The sequence below is a fragment of the Cetorhinus maximus genome, chromosome 20, assembly GCF_964194155.1.
Source record: "Cetorhinus maximus chromosome 20, sCetMax3.hap1.1, whole genome shotgun sequence".
Taxonomy (NCBI): Eukaryota; Metazoa; Chordata; class Chondrichthyes; order Lamniformes; family Cetorhinidae; genus Cetorhinus; species Cetorhinus maximus.
Genome location: NC_135898.1, coordinates 53,049,093 through 53,075,381, shown reverse-complemented (window position 1 = coordinate 53,075,381; position 26,289 = coordinate 53,049,093). Strand labels below are relative to the sequence as shown.

At 39.3% G+C, this 26,289-nt stretch overlaps 1 protein-coding gene across 1 annotated transcript in view; it reads left to right on the top strand.

Annotated features, from left to right (window-relative positions):
- fhip2a (FHF complex subunit HOOK interacting protein 2) overlaps positions 1-21,071 on the top strand; it is a 66,794-nt gene extending 45,723 nt beyond the window's left edge. The window contains exons 10-17 of the mRNA XM_078564686.1: positions 2,486-2,675; positions 4,554-4,723; positions 7,373-7,516; positions 8,696-8,786; positions 10,565-10,708; positions 16,214-16,354; positions 16,540-16,643; positions 19,433-21,071. Of these exons, the coding sequence (XP_078420812.1) occupies positions 2,486-2,675; positions 4,554-4,723; positions 7,373-7,516; positions 8,696-8,786; positions 10,565-10,708; positions 16,214-16,354; positions 16,540-16,643; positions 19,433-19,538 (1,090 nt within the window). The 3' untranslated portion in view covers positions 19,539-21,071. The remainder of the gene's footprint in view (positions 1-2,485; positions 2,676-4,553; positions 4,724-7,372; positions 7,517-8,695; positions 8,787-10,564; positions 10,709-16,213; positions 16,355-16,539; positions 16,644-19,432) is intronic.
- The last annotated feature ends 5,218 nt before the right edge of the window (positions 21,072-26,289 follow it).

Sequence of the window (26,289 nt, the reverse complement as noted above, 5' to 3'; positions counted from 1 at the left end):
GGTCCTTAATGGGCCCTACTCTCTCCATAGTTATCCTCTTACTCTTAATGTACTTGTAAAATAACTTTGGATTTTCCTTTATTTTACCTGCCAATGTTTTTTTAATGCCCCCTTTTTGCTCTCCTAATTTCCTTTTTAAGTTTCCCCCTAACACATTCTGTACTCCTCTAGGGCTTCTGCTGTTTTGAGCCCTCGGTATCTGCCATAAGCCTCCCTTTTTCTCTTTATCCAATCCTGTATATCCCTCAACATCCAGGGTTCCCTGGATTTGTTGGTTCCACCCTTTGTCTTTACTGGAATATGTTGGCCCTGTACTCTCCCTATTTCCTTCCTAAATGAGTCCCACTGCTCTGACGCAGATTTACCTAAAAGTGGCTGCTCCCAGTCCACTCTGGCCAAATCATATCTGATCTTATTAAAATCGGCCTTCCCCCAATTTAGAACTCTGATTTCTGGCCCATCCTTGTCCTTTTCCATAACAATCCTGAATCTAACCGAGTTATGATCACTATCTGCAAAATGTTCCCCCACAGATACCTCTACCACTTGCCCGGTCTCATTCCCTAAAATTAAGTCCAGGACCGCCCCCTCTCTTGTAGGACTGGCTTAAAAAGCTCTCCTGGATGCATTTTAAGAATTCCGCTCCCTCTAAACCTATCACACAATGACTAACCCAGTTAATGTTGGGGAAGTTGAAATCCCCACTATTACTACCCTATTATTTTTACACTTCTCTGAAATTTGCCTATATATCTGCTCTTCTATTTCTCTGACTGTTTGGGGGCCTATAGTACACTCCCACAATATGATTGTTCCTTTTTTGTTTTTCAGTTCTACCCATATGGCTTCATTTGAGGAGGCCTTCTAAGATGTCATCCCTCCTGACTGCTGTAATTGATTCCTTGATCAATATTGCAATACCCCCTCTTTTACCTCCTCCCCTGTCTTGCCTGAAGACCCTATATCCTGGCATATTGAGCTGCCAATCCTGCCCATCTCTCAACCATGTTTCTGTGACAGCAATGACATCATACTTCCATGTGTTAATTTGTGCCCTCAACTTATCTGCCATATTCGTCACTCCTTGCATTAAAATAAACACCATCCAACCTTGCCAAACTCTCTTGTGCCTTAACTGGCCTATAATTTCTGTGTCTCCAGACTCACTTGCTCTCTTTTCTAATTTTGGCTGTGCATCTCCCCCTGCTGAACCTCCTCTCAGGATCCCATCCTCCTGCCAAGTTAGTTTAAATCCTCCCCAACACCATCAGCAAACCTTGCCGCAAGGATGTTGGTCCCATTCTGGTTCAGGTGCAACCCGCCGGCCTTATACAGGTCCCACCGTCTCCAGAAACGGTCTCAATCTAAAGCCCTCCCTACTGCACCATCTCTCCAGCCACACATTCATCTGGACTGACCTCCTATTTCTATACTCACCAGCATGTGGCACCGAAAGTAATCCAGAGATTACTACCATTGAGGTCCTGTTTTTTAATCTGTTTCCTAGCTCCCTAAATTCTGCTTGCAGGACCTCATCCCTCTTTCCACCTATGTCGTTGGTACCAATATGTACCCCGGTCTCTGTCTGCTTGTCCTCCCCCTTTATAATGCCCTGCAGCCGTTCAGTGACATCCTTGACCCTGGCACCAGGGAGGCAACATACCATTCTGGAGTCAAGTCTACAGCTGCAGAAATACCTTACTAATGAGTCTCCTACCACTATTGCTCTTCCCCACTCCCCCCACCCCGTGCAGCTGAGCCACTCACAGTGCCATGAGCGTGGCTGCACTCCCCAGAGGAACCGTCACTCTCACCGTTTTCCAACACACAAAAACGGTTCTCAAGCGAGATGCACCCTGGGGATTTCCTGACTTCCTGACTACCTGCCTGACATCTTTCCTCTTTACTGATGGTCACCCATTCCCTCTGTCTGCACTTCCATAAGCTGTAGGGTGACCACGTCTAAAAACGTGCTATCCACAAAACTCTCAGCCTCACGGATGCACCTCAGTGCCTCCAGCTGCCGCTCAAGCCAGAGCACAAAGAACGTCTAGGACTTCCCGCATGTTGCAGGCATGCTTGTTGTCATATCACTATTTTGTTCCATCTGTTGTAAAGCAGTACATAAATGAGTTTTTAATGCATCAATAATCTTTAAACCAGTTTATTAATGGGAACTTTGTAACAATTGTGACAGACTGGGTTTTAGGAAGTTGGAGGGCTGGTTTTTACCACTCCTGTCAAATGAAATGGGATGAACACATAGATGCGGATGGTTCTATGAATTGGGACAGTGTGAAAGGCTGAGAGATGTTCTTTTGCTTATTTGTTGCTCAGTTCTCATTTTTTAAACTCACTCTGCTTTGTATGTACTTATTTGAAGAAGTTAAGAACACTATTCTCAAGGTACATCCCACAGTTTTTTTTGGCCCATGAAGACTCCATAATCATTTGCTTAAAATTGCTCTTTTTTTTGTGTGTGTAGATCAGAGATTGGTATTCTGACCTCAATATCGCTGCTAAATCGCATCATCCGTCAGATCATGTCGAATGCAATGCTACAGGAGTTAGTTTTCTTCCTCTTAGGAGAACAGAGACAGCCTGAAACAGCTGGAGACAATAAGCATCATCTGCGAAATCGACTTATAGAACACTGTGACCATCTTTCAGATGAGGTAAATACTGATGAGTATAAAATCTGCTTTATTGCATTCAGGTGTTTTATAAATAATTATATCCCCATATTTTCCATATCCCTTCACTGTTCCAGTGGAAGCTTTTTGTGAAAAAAGCTTGGACCATTTGGGCAAGAGGATCCAATCTGTTATCTTTTAACTTGTTCCATCTCCTACACTACATAATTAGAATGATGGGCAGTGTAGCATCTGTGCCCAAACCGTACAAAAATTGGAAAAATTATGGGTGAAATGCATGGCAAAATTCCCTCACCCTACCTATGCTGAAAATAACATCTCATCAGGGGGAAAGGAAATTACAAATAATGAGTTTAAAAGTGGTGGAAGGTCTGCATGGTTCAAGTGCATCTGAGCCAAAAAGGGGTCACTGTTTAAAAATAGGGGGTCGCCCATTTAAAACAGAGATGAGGTGAACCTTTTTCACTCTGAGGGTCGTGAGTCTTTGGAACTCTCTTGCTGAAAAGGTGGTGGAAGCAGTATCTTTGAATATTTTTAAGGCAGACCTGGATAGATTCTTATTAAGCCAGGGGATGATAGATTATCGGCAGTAGGTGGGATGCGGATTTCAGGTTACTATCAGATCAGCCATGATCTTATTAAATGGTTGAGAAGGCGCAAGGGACTGAATGGCCTACTCCTGCTCCTTGTTCATATGTAAATGGAGGAGATATATCTTCATAAATGTATTAAGAAGTACTGGTGGGTAAGTACTTGTGGCAAATTGTCAGTGGAAATACATTAAAGCATCTGTTTGAATAGAATTATCCAGTCGTGAAATGTTAAATGACATGTGTATATTTGTTTAATTCAAGTTGGAGACTGAAATATTTAAATCATGAGTTTATAGCAGTATACTGTATGGCAGTAAATCATGAATCTTGTTCACTATGTTTAAATAGTTGCCACTAGGTGGCGTTAGTTTGCTTTGTAAACATTGTCCTGTTGAAAGCTAACAACAGCAGTTGCCTTTAACATAGTAAAATGTCCCAAGGCACTCCGCAGGAGCATTATAAAGCAAAATTTGACACCGAGCCAAATATGTGATATTAAAGCAGATGACCAAAAGAGGTTTTAATGGACATCTGAAAGGAGGAAAGATAAGTAGTGAGAAAGAGAGGCATAGGGAGGGATTTTCAGAGTTTAGGGCCTAGGCAGCTGAAGGCACAGCCATCAAAAGTGGAGCAGTTAAAATCGGTGATGCTCAAAGGGCCACTATTAGCTGAGCATAGATATCTCAAAGGGCTGCAGGAGGTTACAGAAATAGGGAGGGGCGAGGCTATGGAGAGATCTGAAAACGAGGATGAGAATTTTAAAATCAAGACATTGTTTAGCCAGGAGCTAATGTAGGTCAGCTAGCACAGGGGTAGTGAGTGAACAGGACTTGGTGTAAGGACACAGCAATAGAGTTTTGGATGACCTCAAGTTTGCATATTGTTATTTCCTTTAAATCCTCAAATGGCCACATGCATTAACAGAATTTTCGTTTGAATTGCTAATGCCATTTTAGGAAATTGCAGTTAAGTGATCTTCTGGTTTTGCTGAAAAACGCTGCTACCTAAGGGACTGAGCTGGGCTCCATCCTTTAAACACTTTGGAGGTTGAGGCAGATGAGGGGTGGAAATATCACACCTATGGAAATGCCAGCAAGGAATAGCTTATAAATAACTGGTTGTCCAGATTTGAGTATTCTAGTTTTGTTCTTCTGTCTATAGTTTGATGGTATTAAACTGTTTCAAATATGTTATAAAAGTTAATCCTATATTTATAATTCTGCAGCTTTTTGGTAAAATAATTTACTCTTAGTAAAATTGCAAATAATGGGATGATTCAAGATGTACCGCATGCTACATTTTACAGATCAGTATAATGACACTGAGAATGTTTGAGCATCTATTGCAAAAGCCAAATGAGCACATTATTTACAGCATGGTCCTAAGGAATTTGGAGGAACGGAACTACGTTGAGAATAAACCAGCTTGCCAAGAGGACAAGGATATAGTTGAAAATGGACAGATAGCAGGAGCAGTGTAAGTTGCTTCTTTTCAGATTTGTTCTTTTTCACCAATTCATTAGCTCATTACTATTTTAACATTAATATTTTTTAAATATGTATTGATGTGTTGTGGCTTAAAAGGAAAGGGCAGCAATTTATTTCAAATTTTACAAAAAGAGAGCATTTTATATTTTACTGTGTGTTTAATGTGTGTGCTTTTTAATATATCCTTAATTTTTACTTGTCAATTTCTGTAATAGCAAAAGCCCTCAGCATAAAAAACATGCTCCTACAATCAAGTTATAACAATTTTAAAATGGGTTCTTGGAAAATAAGTGAGGACTGCTTCACTGCAATTCCCAGTAGACATTGTAGTAGAATTTGCACACGGCGCAGCCCATTAAAAAAGCGATGTAATAAATGACCAGTTAATCTTTCTTTTGATTATGTTGCTTGAGAGACAGACATTGGCAAGGACACCAGGAGCATTCTCCTTGCTCCTTTTTAAAATAGTGCTGAGGAATAGTTCCCATCCACCCATGAGAGCAGCTAGTGCCATGATTTAGTGTCTGATCTGAAAGAAAATACCTGTGCCAGTTAACAAAAATCTAATTTCCAAGAAAATTTTGCCTTTACTTGGCACAGAAAGATAGTAGCTAGTCAACAAATACAGAAACCTGACTAGTTCACAGACTCCATAATGCCAGGGGATCACAGTTTAAAACCTAAGTTTTACAAACTACTATTTGCACTAAACACTAATATTGCAAAAATCAAGTTTCTTCACTGTCAGGAATACTATTACTATGGCAGCATTGATCCTATATAACTAAAACATTTTGAACACTTAAATCATAATATCTCCTACCTTTGAACCAATGATTCTTTCCTTGAGTAGGCTTCATAGATACCTGAGGGAACTTCAATCAAGTGATCATTATTCTAATGTGTGGTGAATAGTGAAGGGGTATCCGCACCTGGGAAGGTGCTACAGAAGATCTCAGGATTCCAGATATTTGCACTTTTCAGCAAAGTTCACTGGTTAGCAATCTGGAGCAGAAACCTCGATAGACCGCTTCTAATTCTTCCACCTCCATCCCAGCTGAGGTTAGCCAACTCGACACGAGTTGAGGATCAACCTTGGGGGGGCTTTCTGATACATATGAATTAGCTACTTGCTGGTTAAACTCACTCAATCATTGGGGAAATAAACATAACGATTCTTAAAATAAAATTTTAACACTCCCCTCTTCACTGCCATTCTTATTTCTTTCTGTTCTATTAATTTTCTCCACTGTTTTTAGAAATTTTGGAATCTTTTAGTTTTCTTCTTCCTGGCTCCTACCATTCATCTAAGAATTAGGTGGAATTTTTTCTTTGACCAAGTTTTTGGAATCTGGATTTTCAGCAAGTCATAAACTGAGACATTAAAGATTAAAAAGGGGGAGCTGAAAATACTGGAAATCTGAAATAAAACAGAAATTGCCACAAAGTTCTGTCAGCATTTGGCATCACACACATTGAAAATTGACAAATCCTATCATACATTTAATCAGATCAATCCTGCTTGTTTATATGCTTTAAAGCAGGTAGGGAATAAAGTCCTCAGTGGTCCCATCAGGTCAGCAGCACTCTGCAAAGTTATCTCATCTACAGAACTGAATGGGTTTACTTTGTGTAAAGTGCCCAAGATTGCCATCCAAATACAGATATCTGAGAAAATTAGCCAATATTCAAATTTTCCTAATTGCTTTTAAAAATAAACTGCAGTTTACTTGAGGATCATTTTAAATAGTACCATATAGTTTAACTTCAAACCTTTTAAATTTTGTTTGTCTAACTTTCTTTACCTCCTTTTGCTCCTCCTAATTGTCTCCTTGATGCCTTACTTGAAGCAAATAGTTCATACTGGGGTGTGATTCCATATACTTCTTCAGATTTCCACCCAAGCTAACTGGTTCTTCATTTCGGAACTTTGACAGTAAATGTCGATGAACTATTCATTCATGTACAGTATCACAGAAAACCCAGTCTTCTCCGCAACCAACATCTAAACATCACCAAAATGTGTTATTTTCCACCTTGTGCACAATGCAAAATAAACATTAGCATCTCAGCAGGGAGACTGCTGCGGGCCTCTGCTGACTGAGTTGAGACAGCCCAAAGCTATTTTACACCAGATTGGTACGGCCACCAGACAGAGACAGACTTTCTGGCTCTCAGGGGTAAATGGCCAAGTATGCACTTAGTCTCTCAGTAACCATGTTGTTACCACATTGGCATCAGCACGGGATAGAAAAATAATGCACTTAAGCCAAAATGTTTTAATAGTGCACAAAGTTCATTTCATGTGATGCTCGTAATAAAATAATTTCTGAAATCGGATTACTCCCACTACTGCCACGAGTAGTCACAGGCCTGTTAGCAATAATGGTGGGTACCTGACCATGCTCTCATAAAAATAAACCCACATTTTAAAGGATACAGTCTATAATAGTATGGCTGGGTGTTTTCAGTTGAAGTGAACTAAGCAGGCAAATTTCACACACCCATTACTATGCTTTGGTAAAATCTTAATGGCAATGTTGAGCATTGTTTTTTTGCAATGGAATGTACTATTATATTTTATAGACAGTATATTTTTGAATAAAGTTTCCTACTTATTCTGTATTCCTTGTTTCAGAGACTTGGAGGAAGATCCACTTTTCACTGATTTGTCACCTGATAACAGACTTCTGGGATCCAATTGGCTGACTGCTTCCCCACCTCCAACACCAGACCACACAAAATGTGATGGGAAAACAGAAGTTCATAAAATTGTTAATAGGTATGTTCAACGATTAATTGTAACTTCTCCACGCTAAATGTAACACTTAATATGCTTGTGGGGAACAGCGTAACTAGAGGCCATCAATATAAGATAGCTACTAAGAAATCCAATAGGGAATTCATAAGAAACTTTTTCACGAAAGAGTGGTAAGAATGTGGAATTGCTATCAGGGAGTGATTGAAGCGAATAGTATGGATGCATTTTAGGGGAAAGAGCGGAGCATAAACACTGGCATGGACTGGTTGGGCTGAATGGCCTGTTTCAGTGCCATAGATCCTATGCAATTTGATGTAATACTGGAGTTATCTTTTTTAAGATAGCAATTTAATTGGATAGTTAACATAGGAAATCTCTGTTGATGTGTCCTTAAAGAATTTGAGCAAATTTTCACAGAAACTGTGTTTATACTGTTTCCATTAACAATATTAAAATCCCACTTAGAACTTATGGGATAGAAGAAGAATGCACTTAAGCCATAATACTTTATTAATGCACAATGTTCATATGTGATGCTCATAATAAAATAATTCTGAAATCAGATTACTCACAACTGCTACCAGTAGTCACAGGCCTGTTAGCAATAATGGTGGGTACCTGAGGGCATATTCAAACAATAATATTGTAATTATGGCTTGACTTTAAATTGGAGATCAACACTAATTTTATTATTCAATGAGTTTACGAAGAAATAAAGCATTTGTGTAGCTCCTTTCATGACCTCAGGACGTTCCAAACTACTTCTTAATTGAAGTGTACTTACTGCTGTCGAAAGGAAGCAGCTGATTTGCAGACAGCAAGATGTCACACAAACATGATATTAATGATCACATAAGCAGTTTAGTGATGTTCAGGGATTAACATTGTCCAGGACACTTGAGAATTAGCATTGTACCCTTTAGTTGGTGTCGTGGAATATTTTATGTCCACCTGAACACTCAGATGGTGTCTTGAAAATATAAGTTCTAAGAAATCTGATCAAAGATCGAAGTATAATCTTGCCAAATATAATATATATATTAGATATATAGTATCTATATTATAAAAACTTATTGGAGGTGCATTGCAGTAGTATTAAAATACAAGATTTTGCAATGAATTATAGTTAACAGTAAAATGGTTTGATTGCATAATGTAAAATAATTGACTTTTCTGTTCTAAATTCCTCTAATATTTTAGTTTCCTATGTCTTGTTCCTGATGAAGCAAAATCATCTTACTATGTAGAAGGCACAGGATACGATACCTACCTCAGAGATGCACATAGGCAGGTAAGGCAAGTAAGATGAAAGGTGAAAGCTTAAAAAAAAATGCACCTATGTCAAACAGTCCTTCATCATAGTTAGTTCATGGGGTCAGCTTCCATCTGTATGCTGATGGCACCCAGTTTTGTGCCTCTGCTTTGATTCCATGCCTCTCGCTCTTGCCCTATCAATATCTGATATCTAGTTGTGGATGAACCAGAACTTTCTGCAGCTTAACTTTACCATGACCAAGGCTGTTCTGTTTGGTTTCCACATTGAGATTTAAATCAGCATTTTGCAGCATAGAAGGATGCTATTTGGTCCATCATGTCTGTGTTGGCTCACTGAAATGCACTAGGTATGCATCCTGAGATTCCATCCTCCTTTCTGGCTGCTTTCTCATGCTGAACCTTATGGTGCATAAACACTATATCGTGAACTGAGTGTCCACTCATCTGTGCTGTCCATCACTAAGATTACCTACGTCATTCTTTAAAATATTACCTGTCTCAGTCTCCACTTTGTCCATGTCACTGATTAAATTCTAATCTGAACTTTCAGGTTCAGGTTAACCAATATGTTCATCCTGCATCATCCCAACCTTTTCTAAGCCGCACTCCCATCACTTGTCCCTACTAAACTCAAGTATTTCCATTCCTCAGCAAATCGATTAACCTCATATTCTGGAACCCTTCTGCTTTGCCTCATCTTCTCCAGGATCAAAGCCTGCTAAAAATCTAAATCTATCCTTTCTTGTAACGAATGGTGGATTCAGTCTCACCATGTGGTATGATGACTGTGATAACTTATGCTTTTACGTCTTTAATATAGCAAAAACGAGTGGGGCCCAAACCAAAAAGGTGCATACAAATAACAGAAGGTTTTAATGAAAGCTTTAAAGGCACTCCTGCTCATAATCTGTGTAAAATAACTTATTCCTAATTATATCTTTTTAAAGATACAGCCTTCTGAGCCTTTGCCTAAATCTCTTTGTTTGGACCTTGGGATGAGAGGGTTGTCCTATGATGAGAGGCTGAGTAAATTGAATTTATATTCTCTGGAGTTTAGAAGAATGAGAGATGATCTCAGTGGAACATTCAAGATTACAAAGGAGCTTGACAGGGTAGAGACTAAGAGGATATTTTTCCCTGGCTGGGGAATCAAGACTATGGGTACAGTTTTAGGATAAGGGATCAATCGTTTAAGACTGAGGTGAGGAGAAATTTCTTTACTCAAAGGGTTGTGAATCTTTGGAACCCTCTATCCTAGAGGGTTGCGGAAGTGACATCATTGAATATATTTAAGGTTGGGATAGGCTGAATTTTGGTCTTTCAGGGAAGGGAGGAATATGGGGAGCAGGTAGGAAAGTGGAGTTGAAGCCTAAGATCAGCCATGATCATATTGAATGGCAAAGCAGGCTCAACAGGCCCTGCTCCTATTTCTTATGTTCTTAACCCAACAAACAATAATTCCCCATGTTCGCTCCTGAATGGAAAATAAATTATTCCTAAGAAATTTTTACGCACAGATAATAAATATGAACAAATACTATAGAGATTTTCATTATAATGTTTGGCTTTGGCATGGTTTGTTTATTTATGCTTTATAAATTTTCAATGGCAAAATCACAAATTCAAAAATTCCTTGAGCTTGAATTCATTGAGTACTGATCGTTTCAAAGTGGCCTAATACTATGTGTAAGATGCACCAATAGTGTAATTTCTTCCACCTACTGAAAGAGAGAGCCATCTGTTGGTGAAGTTGTTTTACATGCTTGAGTTAATTAATGCTTATTTTATTGACAGTTCCGAGATTGTTGTGGTAACTGTATGAGGTGGGACTGGCCAGCAATACCTAAACCTTTGGAGAAATGCAATCTGGAATCTCCTTTCTTTGAGGGACATTTTCTAAAAGTTCTGTTTGATCGAATGGGCAGAATCCTTGATCAGGTACTGTGAAGCTGTTGAAACTATTTTCATGATGCATTACGGAGAAAAAAGCAAGACAATTTTTGGGTTGTTCAGGAAATGTATTTGACCTGTTGTATTAGAAATGAAGATGACAGGCGATCACTGCAATAGTTTTACCTTGCTAGGGTCTTACTGTTAAATTGGGGAAACTGATCCACATATATAAAGTGGTCAATCATTCGTTTATGTACTAAATTAAAGTCAAAATTACAGTATAAAGTTTTTAATACTGCACAATTAAATGCTTGGTGATGTGCTCAGAAAGTAGTTTACGGCTGCATGATTTGTGTTTTTAAAATGAACTTATTTCTGTTGAATGTTAAATAAAAGTGGGAATACACAAATGAACATAAGAAACAGGAGCAGGAGTAGACCATAGGATCCCATAAGCCTGCTGCACCATTCAGTAAGATCATAGCTGACATTCCGCTTCAACTCCATGTTTCCGCCCCATCCTCATATCCCTTGATTCCTTTAGTGACCAAAATCTACATCAATCTTGTATATTCACAATGACTAAGATCCACAGCCCTCTGGGGTAGAGACTCCTCAGATTGACATCCGTTTGAGTGGAAGAAATTTCTCCTCACCTTTTTGTTTTTGTGGATAGGACATACCTGAGCAATTTTCCACTTTGTTTGGTAGAGGCCAGTGTTGGAACTCGAAAGAAACAGCATTTCTCTCATCTCAGCCTGAAATGGCCAACTTTTGTCTGAAAACTGTGTACCCTAGTTCTAAGCTTTCCAGCCAGGGGAAACAGCCTCTCAGCATCTGCATATCAAGCAATTTAAGATGTTGTATGTTTTAATGAAATCAGTCTGAAATTGAAGATGGTTAATGAGAAGGAACCAGCTCCCAAGAAGGGAGCCAAGAAAGCCTTAAAGAAACCGGCAGCAAAAAGCAGCGAAGATCGAGGAAGGAGAGTTACTCCATCTACATCTACAAAATGATGAAGCAGGTTCACCCCGACACCGGCATCTCCTCCAAGGCCATGAGCATCATGAGCTCATTTGTGAATGATATTTTCAAGCGCATAACAGATGAGACTTCCCGCCTGGCCCATTACAACAAGCGCAGCACCATCTGCTCCCAGGGTGATCCAGACCGCCGTGCGCCTGCTGCTACCTGGGGAACTGGCCAAGCACGCCATGTTGGAAGGGACAAAGGTGGTAACCAAGTACACCAGCTACAAGTAAAACTCCAGAACGTGCTGAAAAACACATCTCATCCTTCTAAACTCCAAAGGATATAGGCCCATCCTATTCAGTCTCTTATAGGACAACTCTCGAATCATAGGAATCAATCTAGTGAACCTCTGTTTGCACCCCCTCTAAGGCAAGTATATCCTTCCTTAGGTAAGGACACAAAACTGTACACCATACTCCATGTGGCCACACCAAAGCTTTGATCCACTTGGGCCAACTCATTCCCCGGAACCAGGTCCAACAGTGCCTGACTTCTCGTTGGACTGGAAACACTGCTGCTGAAAATTATTTTGAACACATTTCAGGAACTCTTACCCTTCTTGTCCCTTTGGACTATTCCTATCCCAGCCTATATTAGAATAATTGAAGCCCTCCATTATAATTATGCACCTCTCTGTAATTTCTTTGCAAATTTGTGTCTCTGCATCCCTTCCACTAGTTGGTGGTCTATATCCTACACCGATCAATGTTATTGCACCTTTTTCATTCCTTACATCTAGTCAGAGAGATTCCATTCTTGACCCCTCTAGAACATCCTCTCTCTCCAGTACTGTAATACCATCTTTAATCAATACTGTCACTCACCACCCACCACCCCCCCCCACAACTTTTCTTTCTTTCCTGTCTCTCCAAAACACCTTGTACCCATGAATATTTAACACAGAGTCCTGCCCTTCTTTGGGCCAGGTCTCTGTTGTAGTAAAGATATCATAATTATCATCCTGTGCCTGTAGTTCACCAGTCTTATTAAACACACTCTGTGCATTCACATGCATGCACATTAAGGCTGATTTAGGCTTTTTACTTTCCCCCTTACTCTGACCCCATCTAATGACTTACTATCTCCTTCTCTAATCCTATCAATCACTCCAAATATTCTATTAACCTTGACACTATTATCTGATATATCTTCCCTATAATACTTCTCTACTTCCCACTGCCTGTTTTTCTCCTCTCCACTCTGAATTTCCCCTCAGATTCCCATGCCCCTGCCAATCTAAACCCTCCCCAACAGCACTAACAAACCTCCCCTCCTGCTTTTTTATTCTTCCTACCATTTCCCCATATTATACTGCATCTGCCACCTTCTTGCCCACTCACTTACCCTATCTATATCCCTTTGCAGCCTCTTTGCTTCCTCCTCACAGCTCACTATCCCACCTAGGGTTGTACAGTAAGTCCTCACTATACATTTATGGTTGCGTTCCTCAAAATGGCGACTTTAAGTGAAATAACTTTGTGAATCATAGGTTCCCATAAGAATCATTGTTAAAGCCGGAGTTAGACTCCTTCAGATATTTCTTGCCCAGAAAAACTACTGTACATGTTGAAATACTGTACTGTATATGTGCAGCACTGTGTATTCCCAGCTGGAATAACTTGCAAAATAAAGTAAATCACTGAATGTAATTCAATACTATATACATTGAAATTGGATACTGAAATACTAAATCACCCAAACAAGCCCTGAGCAGCACAGCTTCTTGAGTCACCCACGGCACTCCTGAAACTCAGCTCAACTTTTTACTTGCTTTCCTTTCCCATTCTGTCTCTCTCTCTCTCCCTCTCATTTCCAACTCTCTCTCTCTGTCTCTCCTTGCCCTCCCCCCTCACTCCTTTCCCACTCTCTCTCTCTCTCCTTTCCCACTCTCTCTCTTTCCCACGCTATTTTTCTCTCCTTTCCCACTGTCTCTCTTCTTTTCTCTCTATTCTTTCCCACTCTGCCTCCCTCTTCTTTCCTACTCTCTCTCCCCCTTCTTTCCCACTCTCTTTCTCCCCTTTCCCACATGCTCTCTCACTCTCCTATCCCTCTCTGTCCACAACCTGGATACCTCCCTGACAGTTTTCAGGGGCCGAGGCCCTGTCCCACAGGGTGCTGTGGAAGAAACTGGCAATGGAGCCGGCAGGGCTGCGGAAGGAGCTGGCAGGGCTATGGGAGGAGGCTGAGGGGACTTGGATGGAGAGGGGTTTTGTCGGGGGGGAGCGCTCCCTGCCCCCGGCTCCCCTCCCCTTCCCTTCCCAATACCCGGGTTAATCTTAGTTCGGTGGCTGGCAGCTTCCTGTCCTTGTCCTGCGCTCCTGCTCCCAGGATCTCGGGCCTCTCTCTCGCCCAACCTCGGCTTCTAGTGACTGTGGCAGCTCTGACATCAGAGCAGCATTTCAGCACAGGGGGTCAGAGCCAGAGTGCAGACAACGTAAAATCAAATTTGGAGACATAAATTGAAAAAAGCTCCTAAAGAGTAAACAACGTTGTAGCAAAATGACTTAGTGACTTATAGTGAGGACTTAACTGTATTGTCAGCAAACTTGGATACATTATATTCTATTAATATCATTAATGGAAGAATAATGATGTGCCTATTAACTGCAATAAATTCTAGAACCGTGACAGTATTTTTTAGCTTGAGGATATAACAGTTATTTGGCCAATCCTGTTTGACACAATGTTGGTGTTTTACTTGATAAGGCAAGTGAAATCTTGGGAGGATTATGAAATGTTTCCATTTACGTCTGTCAGTTCTTATCCATTTGAATGCTTTAGTTCTGGAAGTGGCATACTTTGTACCTAGTGACAGCATCAAGTCTGATGCAATTGAGGTGGAGTGCAAAGTTCCCTTGTGTTACTGATGATAATAGTCTTCAACATCTAAATACAGAATCAGTGCAACTTTTCATTTCAGAAACCGGATAACTTTATAACTTTAAAAGCAGAATTATGCAGATGTTGGAAATCTGGAATAAAATAAAATTTTGGAAACACTCAGCAGGTCAGGCTGCATCTGTGGAGAAAGAAACAGGATTAATGTTTCAGATCAAGGACCTTTCATCAGAACTGGAAAAAAGAGAATTGGAATGAAGAGATCTATTAGATTTTGAGCAAGGGGTGGATGGGACAGGGAGGAATGGAAGTTCTATGATAGAGTGGAAGATGGGCGACATTGAGTGACAGAACAGTCAGCATTCCAGTGCCAAAGGGAATGCTGATGGGGCAAGAAAAGAAACAAAAGATGTGCCTAGAGCTACTGTGTGAAAGTGAAAATAAGAAAATAAAAAAGAGAAAAACGAACAATGCAAAGAAAAGGAAACAGATTATGATCTGAAATCATTGAACTCGGTGTTGAGTTCGGAAGGCTGTAAAGTGCCGAATTGAAAGATGAAGTGCTGTTCCTCAAACTTGCTTTGATCTTCATAGGAACAGTGCAGCAGGCCAAGGATAGGGTTGTCAGTGTGAAAGCAAGATGGAGAATTAAAATGGCAGGCCACTGGAAGCTCAGGTTCATACTTGCGGACTGAACGAGGTGTTCCGCAAAGTGGTCACTCAGTCTGCATTTGGTCTCCCTAATGTAGAGGAGAGCACATTGTGAGCAACAAATACAATATACTAAATTGAAAGAGGTACACCTAAATTGCTGCTTTACCTGGAAGTAGTGTCTGGGGCCTTGGATGGTGAGCAGAGAGGAGGTAAAAGGGCAGGTGTTACATCTCCTGCACTTGCATGGAGAGGTGCTGTGGGAAGGGGACAGGATGTTGGGGATGATTGAGGAGTGGACTCAGGTATCGTGGATGGAACAGTTCCTTTGAAATACTGGAAGGGGAGGGGAAGATGTGTTTGGTGGTTGCATCACGCTGGAGATGCGGAAATTGATCTGTTGAATACAGAGACTAGTGGAGTGGAGGGTGAGGACAAGGGGAACCCTTCTGGTTCTGAGGAGGAGGGAAAGAGATGAGAGCAGAAGTGTGGGAAATGTGGCAGACACAGTCAAGGGTCCTGACAACCACGATGGGGGTGGTGGAATCCTCGAATGAGGATAAAGGATGACATCTCAAAAGCGCTGGTGTGGAACCTTATTGCTACTTTGAGGTTACACAAGTATTGCTAATAATACCATTCTTCAAAGCAGTTCTGTGATGCACATAAAAACCATTAGAAACTATAATGAGATCAGCCAGTTAGAACACTTAATTTTTGGTGATGTGATTATAACCTTAAGTTACTTGGGTCATGATTACAATAATGGCATTATTTTCTGAATTCTGCAAAGTGTAAACAAAACAGCTTTCAAGCTAGTATTTGGGGTAGCACTGAAAGGATAATGGTAATGCATAATGTGATTTATCTTTGTGCAGGGTTTTTCATTTAGTAAGGAAGCCATAATCAATGCATGTTCTTTCTATTGCCGCCTTGTATCTGAGAACTTACAGGCTATTTGAAATGATCTGTCTCTCGTTATTTTTATATACAAATGCTAATTATTTGGAACTTTTTCTCCTCTTCCAGCCATATGATGTGAATTTGCAAGTGACATCTGTTCTGTCAAAGTTATCTTTATTTCCCCATCCCCACTTACATGAATACTTACTGGATCCTTACATTAATCTGGCTCCTAACTGCCGGTCTTTGTTTTCCGTTATTGTAAGGGTAAGTGCATAACACACTTAGGTTCTTTATATTGTTAGATGTGAAAATTATGCACATTTAGTAAAAATAAAATTTCTTTTAATTTCAAATGGATGCTAGTTTTTACTGTTAATGCAAACTGACTTTTAAATGAACTGTAGAAACATGAAGGATATTACACTAAATTCTTGCTAATGAATTTCTAGGTGGTTGGCGATTTAATGTTGAGAATACAACGTATCCCAGACTTCACACCAAAGCTTTTGCTAATCCGAAAACGTTTGCTGGGTTTTGAGCCAGATGGACCTATGTAAGTTCAGATTAATCACTTTTTCTCATTCCTCTTTCATAATATTGATATTGTGCATGTTACTGTAAGTGAGAATATGGTAAATGCCTAAATCCAAGATGTTGCAACAGAACCCCCTAAATGGCATTTTCTTTCTCATCTCTGCCACCTTCTTTGGGTCATTCCAACCTCAGGAAGCACATTTAAATTCCATAAGTTCTGCTGTTTAAAAAATATATAGAAAAATGCATTGATGCCTGCAGAATTTACTGCAGAGGAGGACATTTGGTGCCACAGCTAGTTCTTAAACTGCGGGTATCAACTCTAATCGGATTTCCTTACTATTTCTTAGTACCCTTTTATATTCTTTTTTCAGCACTTAACCAATCCCTTTAAGTGACATGCTAGTCAATGGGCATTTGTAATAAAGCATTCCATGCTCTAATAATCCCCTGTGAAAATAGTTCTTAGTGGTCACCTTCATTATTCCATGATAATCCCCACTTTTATGCTTCCTTGTTACCAATTCACCAGTACTTTACCCTCTTGAGAACTTTTATGATTTTGACAGCTTCAGTTAGATCTCCCACCTTCTTTGTTTCAGTAAAAAAGCTCGTTTTTTAAAAAATCTTAAAACATTTTACATCCAATTAATTACTTTTTGAAATGCTGTCACATTTTGTGATTTCCCACAATTACCTAATCCTTCCCCTCAATTTGCCATGCCTCCTAATTCAGTATCATTTCTCTTGTGCCTTAGTCCAAATCATTTAAATAAGTGGAAAATTCTCAGCACAGACCTCCAGGCCATACCACTGTGCACATCGTACCAATCTCAAAAGCATCAATTACACTCCAGTTGTCTCTCTATTCCCATTAATACCACGTACTTTAAATTTAGCAAGTCTCTTATGTGATAATTTATCAACACTTCCTGAAAAGCCACATGTACAACATCCATCACTTTCCTTTTACCTCCGGTTTCCTGAAAGAATTCAGTGAAACTAGTTGAATGTGATCTGTTTTTTACCAATCCATGTTGATTGTCCTTAATTATCTCATGCCTTCTAAATATTCACTAATCTCATCCTGTATTATGGATCCTAAAAATTAATCCACAGACTGGCCTGTAATTTCCAGGTTTATTTCCCTCTGCTTTTTGAACCAGGTGTAACATTGGCCACACTCCAGTCTTTTCACACAATTTGTGTTTCCAGACAGTTTTGAAAATTGTTATTTTTCTCTCCACTTGCCTCAGGGTTCAGTTATACCATCTGTGTCTGATGAACTATTTGCAATAGTTTTGTTTTGCATATGCCTCTGTGCTAATGGATCTTCCAGTACCTTTTTGGAAACGCCTGTAGTCTCGCATTCACTGTCTCCTTAAAGCTGAGGTCCTTCCTTCACTCTTACCTAGAAGAAGTCCCTCATCTTTAAATGGGTCCTCTGCCTTTTTGACTATCCTTTTACTTCTGAATGTGGTCAGTTAAAAAAAGAAGCTTTTGCTATTTCCCTTTACATTGACTGCCGTATTCATTCTGTACCTTATATTTTTTTCAGTTTTCTGCTGTATTATTCTCAAGTTTTATTATATCTAGCTTATATCCTTTACAAGCTGTTCAACTGTCTAATCTTCCTCTACCTGTCTGAATTAGTGTGTAGCACAGTAGCATTCAAGAATGTTCCAAATATGGATCTGCTACAGATATCTTCCTGAGTGCAAATGTCACTTTTTTCCTTAGATAGTCTGTGCACCTTCCTTTTATGGAAGTTGCCTCTGACTGCCTCAGTATCTATCTACTTGTATGGTAATATGATCCAGGAGGGTAATAATAAAACTAACTTGTGACCTGGACTAAATTCATTGCCTTGCTTGTGCACCCCTTTAATCTTTCTGGATGAAGACCAGAGTAACAATTGGTGAAGCAAAACTTGGTTTTAATTGCAAGCTATCTTATCCTACAGTAGATGAAGCACAGAGAACAATGAAATTAATGAGATGCTTGCAATGTGTTTGGGTTCCTATATGCAGAGGTCTGGCTTCTTATAGCCGAACAATGTGAGAAGGCAGTACAACCATAGAGTCGGCTTGCTATTCTCACAAAAGTGTTCCAGTTACTGCACTTATCTGCTTAAAGCCAAGGTCATTACTTCACTCCTACCCAGAAAATGTCCCTCACTTGCTATTCTCACAGAAGTGTTCCAGAACAAAGGCAAATGAGAAATAACAGATTTGCAATTTGATTCTGATTGGAAAAGTTTTAGGTTCATAGTGCAAATTTTGAGAGCCATTTGCTATATGTCACTGTTTGGTCCTAAAGTGAGAAATCATAGCCAGGTAGATTTAACCAGATCATGGATTAGGTTCCTGAATGATTAGTAGCTGCCTTTTTGCCTCTTAGTAATTAGATTGTATCTTTTTTTGAAGATTTACAGGAAATGCAAATATAAATTGAGCACCTTCCTTTGCAACCTGCCTAAACTATTTGTCTTCCTCAACTTCATCCTAGTTTACTTGCTTATGATATACAAATAAGATCTGATTTTTAATCATTTATCATCCATTGTAGGTTGTTTGCTTTTGCTGACAGTATTTGAATAATAATTTCCTTGAGGGAATGCATTGTATTGAACTTAATTCATTGGTGTAGATATATATATATATAATTGTTAAATTTCATTTTTTTAAATGTTGGGAACTTTAATTTTGTAAGTTGAATTGGATGATGAACATTCACAATATCAGCAGAACAAGTGTACTTTCAGAAAAAGTCGAAACTCATTTCTTTTACCTTTTCTCCCCCACACAGTATTGACCATATGACGTTGCTGGAAGGTGTAATTGTATTGGAAGAGTTCTGTAAGGAATTAGCAGCAATAGCTTTTGTTAAATTCCATGCTTCTACCACGCCCTAATTATTGGCTGGATTCCACACACAAGCATCCCATCAGCACTTCAGTTTTACAAGTCAGCTTCCATGGAAATGTTTGGAACAACAAAGCCAGCTGTGACTGCTAACTGTAGTATGCTGCGCGTCAGTGTCTTGGATATGGATAGAAAAAAGGGAAATACGTGCAAAAGTGGAGCAACTAATGCAGTTGTCTGTAAAGATGGGAAAACATGTCAAGAAGACTATCAATACTTTAATTGACATTAATATTGGAAGGGTGTTTTTCAAATAACAACAAGTCTCAAAATGTTGTGCATGTTGTATTTTACAGAGAGAAGTAGTAGTTTTCCTACTTCTGGTCCCTCTTAAAATCATGATCCTTCTCTTAAAAATTGTTCTCGACACTTGAGAATAAGTTGGGCAAAGGTCAATATCAGAAATATTAATCAGTATTTTATCAAATCAGAGAATTATTTAAGTAACGAAAGCTGGGGTGCTGATCTGAAATTATTGTATGTTTCTGTGCCTTTGAAATGGGCAGCATTAGGTGTTAAGTCATGTTAATCTTTAGTCGCTCTGTTTTCTTCCCCTCCCCAACACTTTCAAACAGTCCAGAAGCCAAAAACCACATGGGCAACGGCTTTAGTGTCTGTTTCCGAGCCTTCATACTCATAGCAGGGAATCGCCTCCATATTTGGATGCAAGTCTAAGCTTAAGTATTGTATACTTGCATAAAAAAGTGATGTTTGGTTTATGGTTAATGCTCCATTTTAAGTGTTCACTCTTAACAAGTACTTGGTGTTCAGCAAAGCTGTAATACTACGAAATTTTCAATCTAACGTTACAACCACAACCCAGTGTTAATGAACTATTTAAAACAGCCATCACCAACTTTTTTTATTAAACTAGAAAATACAGAACTATAGATATTTATAAAGCACTATAACCTGCATACTTATAAAAAGTTAAATTGTTCAATATATTTCACATTGGATGCCTAAAATGAAATGGGGTTGTTGTGCAATGATTTAATGATGAAATCTTTACAAATGCTTCATAACTAATGTTTGTTACAAATTATGTATTCTAAATTAAGTTCTGTATTTACACTTTTGCTAAAATATTACCAATGGTCTTTCTTTTCTATTTTCATTTCAATTATAAAATGTTAACATTAAACAACAAGAGCTCTTTTTATAGTTAGCAGCATTGGGCTTTATTGAACATGGAGTACTAGTTTATAGTAGGTGCTTGAAGTGTTGATTTATGTTTCTGTAAATAAGTCTTATTTGTAATCTATTTGGTGTGTTCCAACCAAATATTTTGAGAGTTCATCACATTTAATGTCTGAGTCTTCCTTTTTTTGTTCAGAAGAGTGCAACACTTTTTTTGCGTGCAATATAAAAGCTGTATTACCTTAAGATGCAGCTTATATGCAACACTTCTGTCATATATAAGAAAGTCTTATATATTGATCTGTGCTTGCTTCTACTGTCACCATTGTATATGGTAAATGGGTTAATAATCTGCCTAATTTACATTAAAAATACATTCAGAATTTTCCTGTTGAAGGAATTTTTTTTAGCACCCTCATACTTTGACATACCATACCTTTATGACTGACTCCAGTGTAAATTTATTGTTTGAACTGGGCACAATAAGAAAGGTGATCTTTAAATCACATGTCACTGTGGTTCTTGCTGTATCCAGGGCTAGGTTAACAGCAGGTATTCTCTTGTTGCATTTTTAGTGACTGTTAGTTAATCAAATTTCTGTTTTAAAAGTACAATATCTCCACCAATCTAAACAACAAGGTCATTGCTGGCTTCATAGTGGGGAAAAAAGGTGCATGTAAGCTTTTTGAAGATGACCAGAATTATTAACATGGAGAAAAGGTTATTAAGTTAATAAGATTGACCCTGGCGTTCTTTCAAACTACCGCCCCACCTTCAACCTCCCATTCTTCTCCAAAGTCCTTGAATGTGTTGTTGTCCCTTTCCCAGAACTCCATGTTTGAATCCTCCAATCACATTTCCATCCTTGCCACAACACTGAAACAACTCTTAACAAAGTCACAAATTACGTCCTTTATGACTGTGATAAAGGTAAACTAGCCTTCCTCATTCTTCTCGAGCTGTCTACAGCTTGTGAAATGGTTAACACATCAACCTCCTCCAACACCTCTCCACTGTCATGCAACCACATGAGCCTGCATTCAAATGGTTCCGTTCTATTTAATTGTAGGCATAGTATCAATATGATGGCCTCTTTCCCTACTCCTGCCCTATTACCTCTGGTGCCCCCTAAGGATCTATCCTTGACCTCCTATTTCTCATCTACATACTGTCCCTCTGTGACGTCATCCAAAAGCATAGCATTTAGCTTTCATATGTACGCTGATAACACCCAACTTTACCTCACCACCACCTCCCTCGACTCCTCCACTGTTGCTAAATTATCAGACTGTTTATCCGACATCCATTACTGGATGAGCAGAAATTTCCTCCAGTTAAATATAGGGGAGACTGAAGCCATTGTCTTCAATCCCTGCTTCAAACTCTGCTCCCTAGCTACTGACTCCATCCCTCTCCCTGGCAACAGTCTGAGATTTAAGCCAAACTATGTGCAACCTTAGTGTTATATTTGACCCCGAGTTGAGCTTCCAACCACATATCTGCACCACAAAGACTGCCTGTTTCACCTTCGTAACATCACCTGACTTCGCCCCTGCCCCAGCTCATCTGCTGCTGAAATCCTCATTCATGCCTTTGTTATCTCTAGACTTAACTATTTTAACGCCTGGTTGACCTTCCATATTCTACCCATCCAAACTTGAGGTCATCCAAAACTGCTGCCCGTCCCCTTACTTGCACGAAGTCCCATTCACTTATCACCCCTTTGCTCGCTGATCTACACTGGATCCTGATCAAACAACACCTCAATTTTAAAATTCTCATCCTTGTTTTTAAATCCCTTGATAGCCTCACACACCTCCCCCCCCCCGCAACCATCTCTCTAATGTCCTCCAGTCTCTCAAACCTCCAAGATATCTGCATTCATCTAATTCTGGCCTCAGGAGCACCCTCGGTCTTAATTGTTCGACCACTGGTGGCTAGACCTTCAGCTGCCTGTGCACTGAGCTCTGGTATTCCCTCTCTGATTCTCTACCTCCTTCAAGACACCTTTTAAAACCTACCTCTTTGACCAAGCTTTTGGCCATCTCTCCTAATATTACCCTATGTGGTATGGTGTGTAATTTTGCTTTAATAACATTCCTGCGAAGCACCTGTGGACATTTTATTACATTAAAGGGATTGTATCGATATAAATTGTTATACCAAGTCAGTAGTGATATTATTGGTGTCATGCTGCTCCATTCGTTTTTCAGTAAAATCACTGTTTGGTTAAGGAATTGCCATTATACTGCATCTTTGACAGTTGCCCTTCATTTTGGTTAAATCTTTGCTTTGTAATGAAGTGGATTTTATGTATACATTGTCATAGCTAACAGAAATTGCAACGATGAAATCCTCTTCATTTTCATGTTTTACTGCTTGTTTGCACATAAATCCCCAGGGATAAATTAGTTTTTAACTAGTCTTTCAGTCTAAATTGAAACTAGCTTACAAGCGCCTGTGATTTTTCATATTTTGTGACCCTTAAGAATTTGTCTTGCTCTCAACTTCCTGCTGTGTGCGAAGGTGGGATTTACTGTGGGATGTGCAATTATCGTTTGTCTCCTGATAATTAAATTTGGTCTCGTACCATCTCCTGTAGATTTTGCACCATTTTTCCTCCCCTAGAAATTTCAGGGGTTTTTGTTCAAAGAGTTATGAACAAACAAAAACATTTAACTGTAAATTTTGTATAGTATGTGATCATTCATGACAGCCTCCTTCATAAAAAAAAACCTATAAACAGCCTACTCTTCTGTCATTTATTTATATTCTTAATTTTTGATCATTTGAATCTTTAGCAGAAAAATAACTTCACATTTTCAGGTTACTCCTGTAAAACTGACGTTTTTAAGTTGAGATGGCAATGAATCCATCGACATTGCTTTAGTATTAGTTTAAAAACATATTGCCAAATTTAATTTTCAACCTTTCTATAAGTTACTGTTGGTGCAGAATTTTAGCGTGTATGCGCTGGAGAGAACATACCACCAAAATAATTGTAATGTGATTCAGTTGTCTATGCAAATTATCCTGCTATTAACTACAGGTTCACAATGGGGAAAGTTTAATTGATGTCCTGCTGCCATTTGCAGCACACAAAAAGTGTACAACTTTTGCTTTCGACATGGTGCTGAGCCCAAACAAATTTTTTCAAATGAAACAATAAGTACTGATGGAAAAAGATTCTGAAGAAGCTTAAAGATTGCCTTGTCATTTTGTCCTCATTCTTTGAATTAAAGCATTCTGCAGGCACTTTTAGAGAGGGTTGTGTTGATTTCTGTGAGGGAAAGGCTACAATGGAGGTCATCTTTTTATGATGTTTTGTCCATGTGGGCTTGGCTGTGGTCGTGCTGTTAAAAAGGTTACATAAGGTTAGCAGAATTGTGATTTGTTTTGACTTGAACACCCTGTGAGGAGGACTCTCTACAAAGGCCTGAAGGGAAGATGAGTAGCCCAGTGTGTGAAGATGTCTGTGTTCAAATACTAAAGAAGATCCTTTCATTCTCAACTTTCTGTAGACATGAGAGTAGTGCCAAATAGCACAATTAGAAGAAGGAGAAAACAGACTCCAGCTGTCAAGATGCACTTGCCGAAATGGCAATCATCTATAGTTGTTGGCCCCAAAAATCAGTAAAGGTATTTAGGTTACTTAATGAAATTTTCTGCACATTTGTTTAGAAAATGTTCATTACAATCTCACGTCTAAACTTGAAGACTTCTTAACTGGTGAAGTGATAGTAGTGGAGAATCTGCTTTATTATCGTGTGTTTCAAAATGGCCATACTCTAGATTTCAGTTCATGTTCTGGAGTTAATTAGCAAATATCTATCTGTAAAATAACATAACCTGAGGGATGTAAGTGCATCAAACTCTCAAACTGGATACTGTAAACTGGCACATGCTCCTGCTGTCGGGGAATGCACAACAATGGTAGATAATGTATCTTTTTATATTTTCCAAAATATAAATTCTATACAAAAAGTCAGTAAAAGTCAACGTTTATAGTTCATTTGGCATTCTGCTCTATGAAAAATTCTCATTAACTTCTGTTAGGTCGCCTCTTCTCTGTTCCAAGAAAAATAGTCCTAACTTTTCCAATCTCTCCTCATAGCTGAAGTCTCCCATCCAAGGGAACATCCTGGTAAAGCTCCTATGAACCCTTTCTAAGACCTTTCCATCTTTCCTGAAGTGTGATATCCAGAATTGTCCACAATATGTCAGCTGAGGCAAACCAATTTTTTTAATCCAGGACACTGGACTATCACAAAAGGAGTATTTGGGAAATAATTCTGTAAAATTCTTCTACTAGAGGAGTGATGATGAGAATGACAGTTGTGATTTTTCATGAATGTATGTTGCATCTATTTTAAGAGGCACTTTCTCTAGATGGCAGCAAAAGCTGTTAAGTTGCAATTCTCTTAGTCTTCTGTGGTGCATGCAAGTATGTGTTCATTGGATATTTTTATATACTGTTGATGTGTTTTTTTTTAAAAAACCCTAGAAACTATAATCCCACTTAGCTTTCCAGACAAGATGGACTTATTTTAAACAATTCCAGCTGGAACACTGAACATATTCTGACTACAGTATGTTTGCTCTTATAGATTACTTTGCTTACAGTACGAATAAATAAGAACTACAAATGCTGGAAATACAGGGGCTTGTCAACATGTGAAGTCGTAAAGAAGTATGTTTCAGGTATAGCCCCTTTGCCAGGTGTTTTAACAAAGGATCTACACCCAAAGTTAAAATCTTTTCCTTACATCACAGCAGCAGTTACACTCCAAAAAGTACTCTGTTGGCTATTAAGCACTTGGGATGTCCTGAAATCATGAAAGGCGTTGCATAAATGCACGTCCTTTTCTTAAAGTTATGGGGTAATTCTCATCCATTCCTGTCTTTTACCCTATTCTTGTAGTTTGAGTGAAGCATAAGCACCAGCACCAACGTACTGCAAAGGCTATGGGCCCTGACAATATTTCGGCAATAGTATTGAAGACTTGTGCTCCAGAACTGGCCGTGCGCCTAGCCAAGCTGTTCCAGTACAGCTACAACTCTGGCATCTACGTGGCTATGTGGAAAATTGCCCAGGTATGTCCCGTCCACAAAAAACAGGACAAATCCAACCCGGCCAATTACCACCCCATCAGCCTAGTCTCAATCATCAGTAAAGTAATGGAAGGGGTCATCAAAAGTGCTATCAAGCAGCACTTGCTTAGCAATAACCTGTTCTCTGACGCCCAGTTTGGCTTCTGCCAAGGCCACTCAGCTCCTGACCCCTATTACAGCCTTGGTCCAAACATGGACAAAAGAATTGAACTCCCAAGGTGAGGTGAGAGTGACTGCCCTTGACATCAAGGCCACATTTAACCGTGTGTGGCATCAAGGAGCCATAGCAAAACTGGAGTCAATGGAAATCGGGGGGGAAACACTCTGCTGGTTGGAGTCATATCTAGCACAAAGGAAGATAGTTGTGGTTGTTGGAGGTCAGTCATCTCAGCTCCAGGACATCACTGCAGGAGTTCCTCAGGGTGGTGTCCTAGACCCAACCATCTTCAGCTGCTTCATCAATGACCTTCCTTCTATCATTATAAGTCA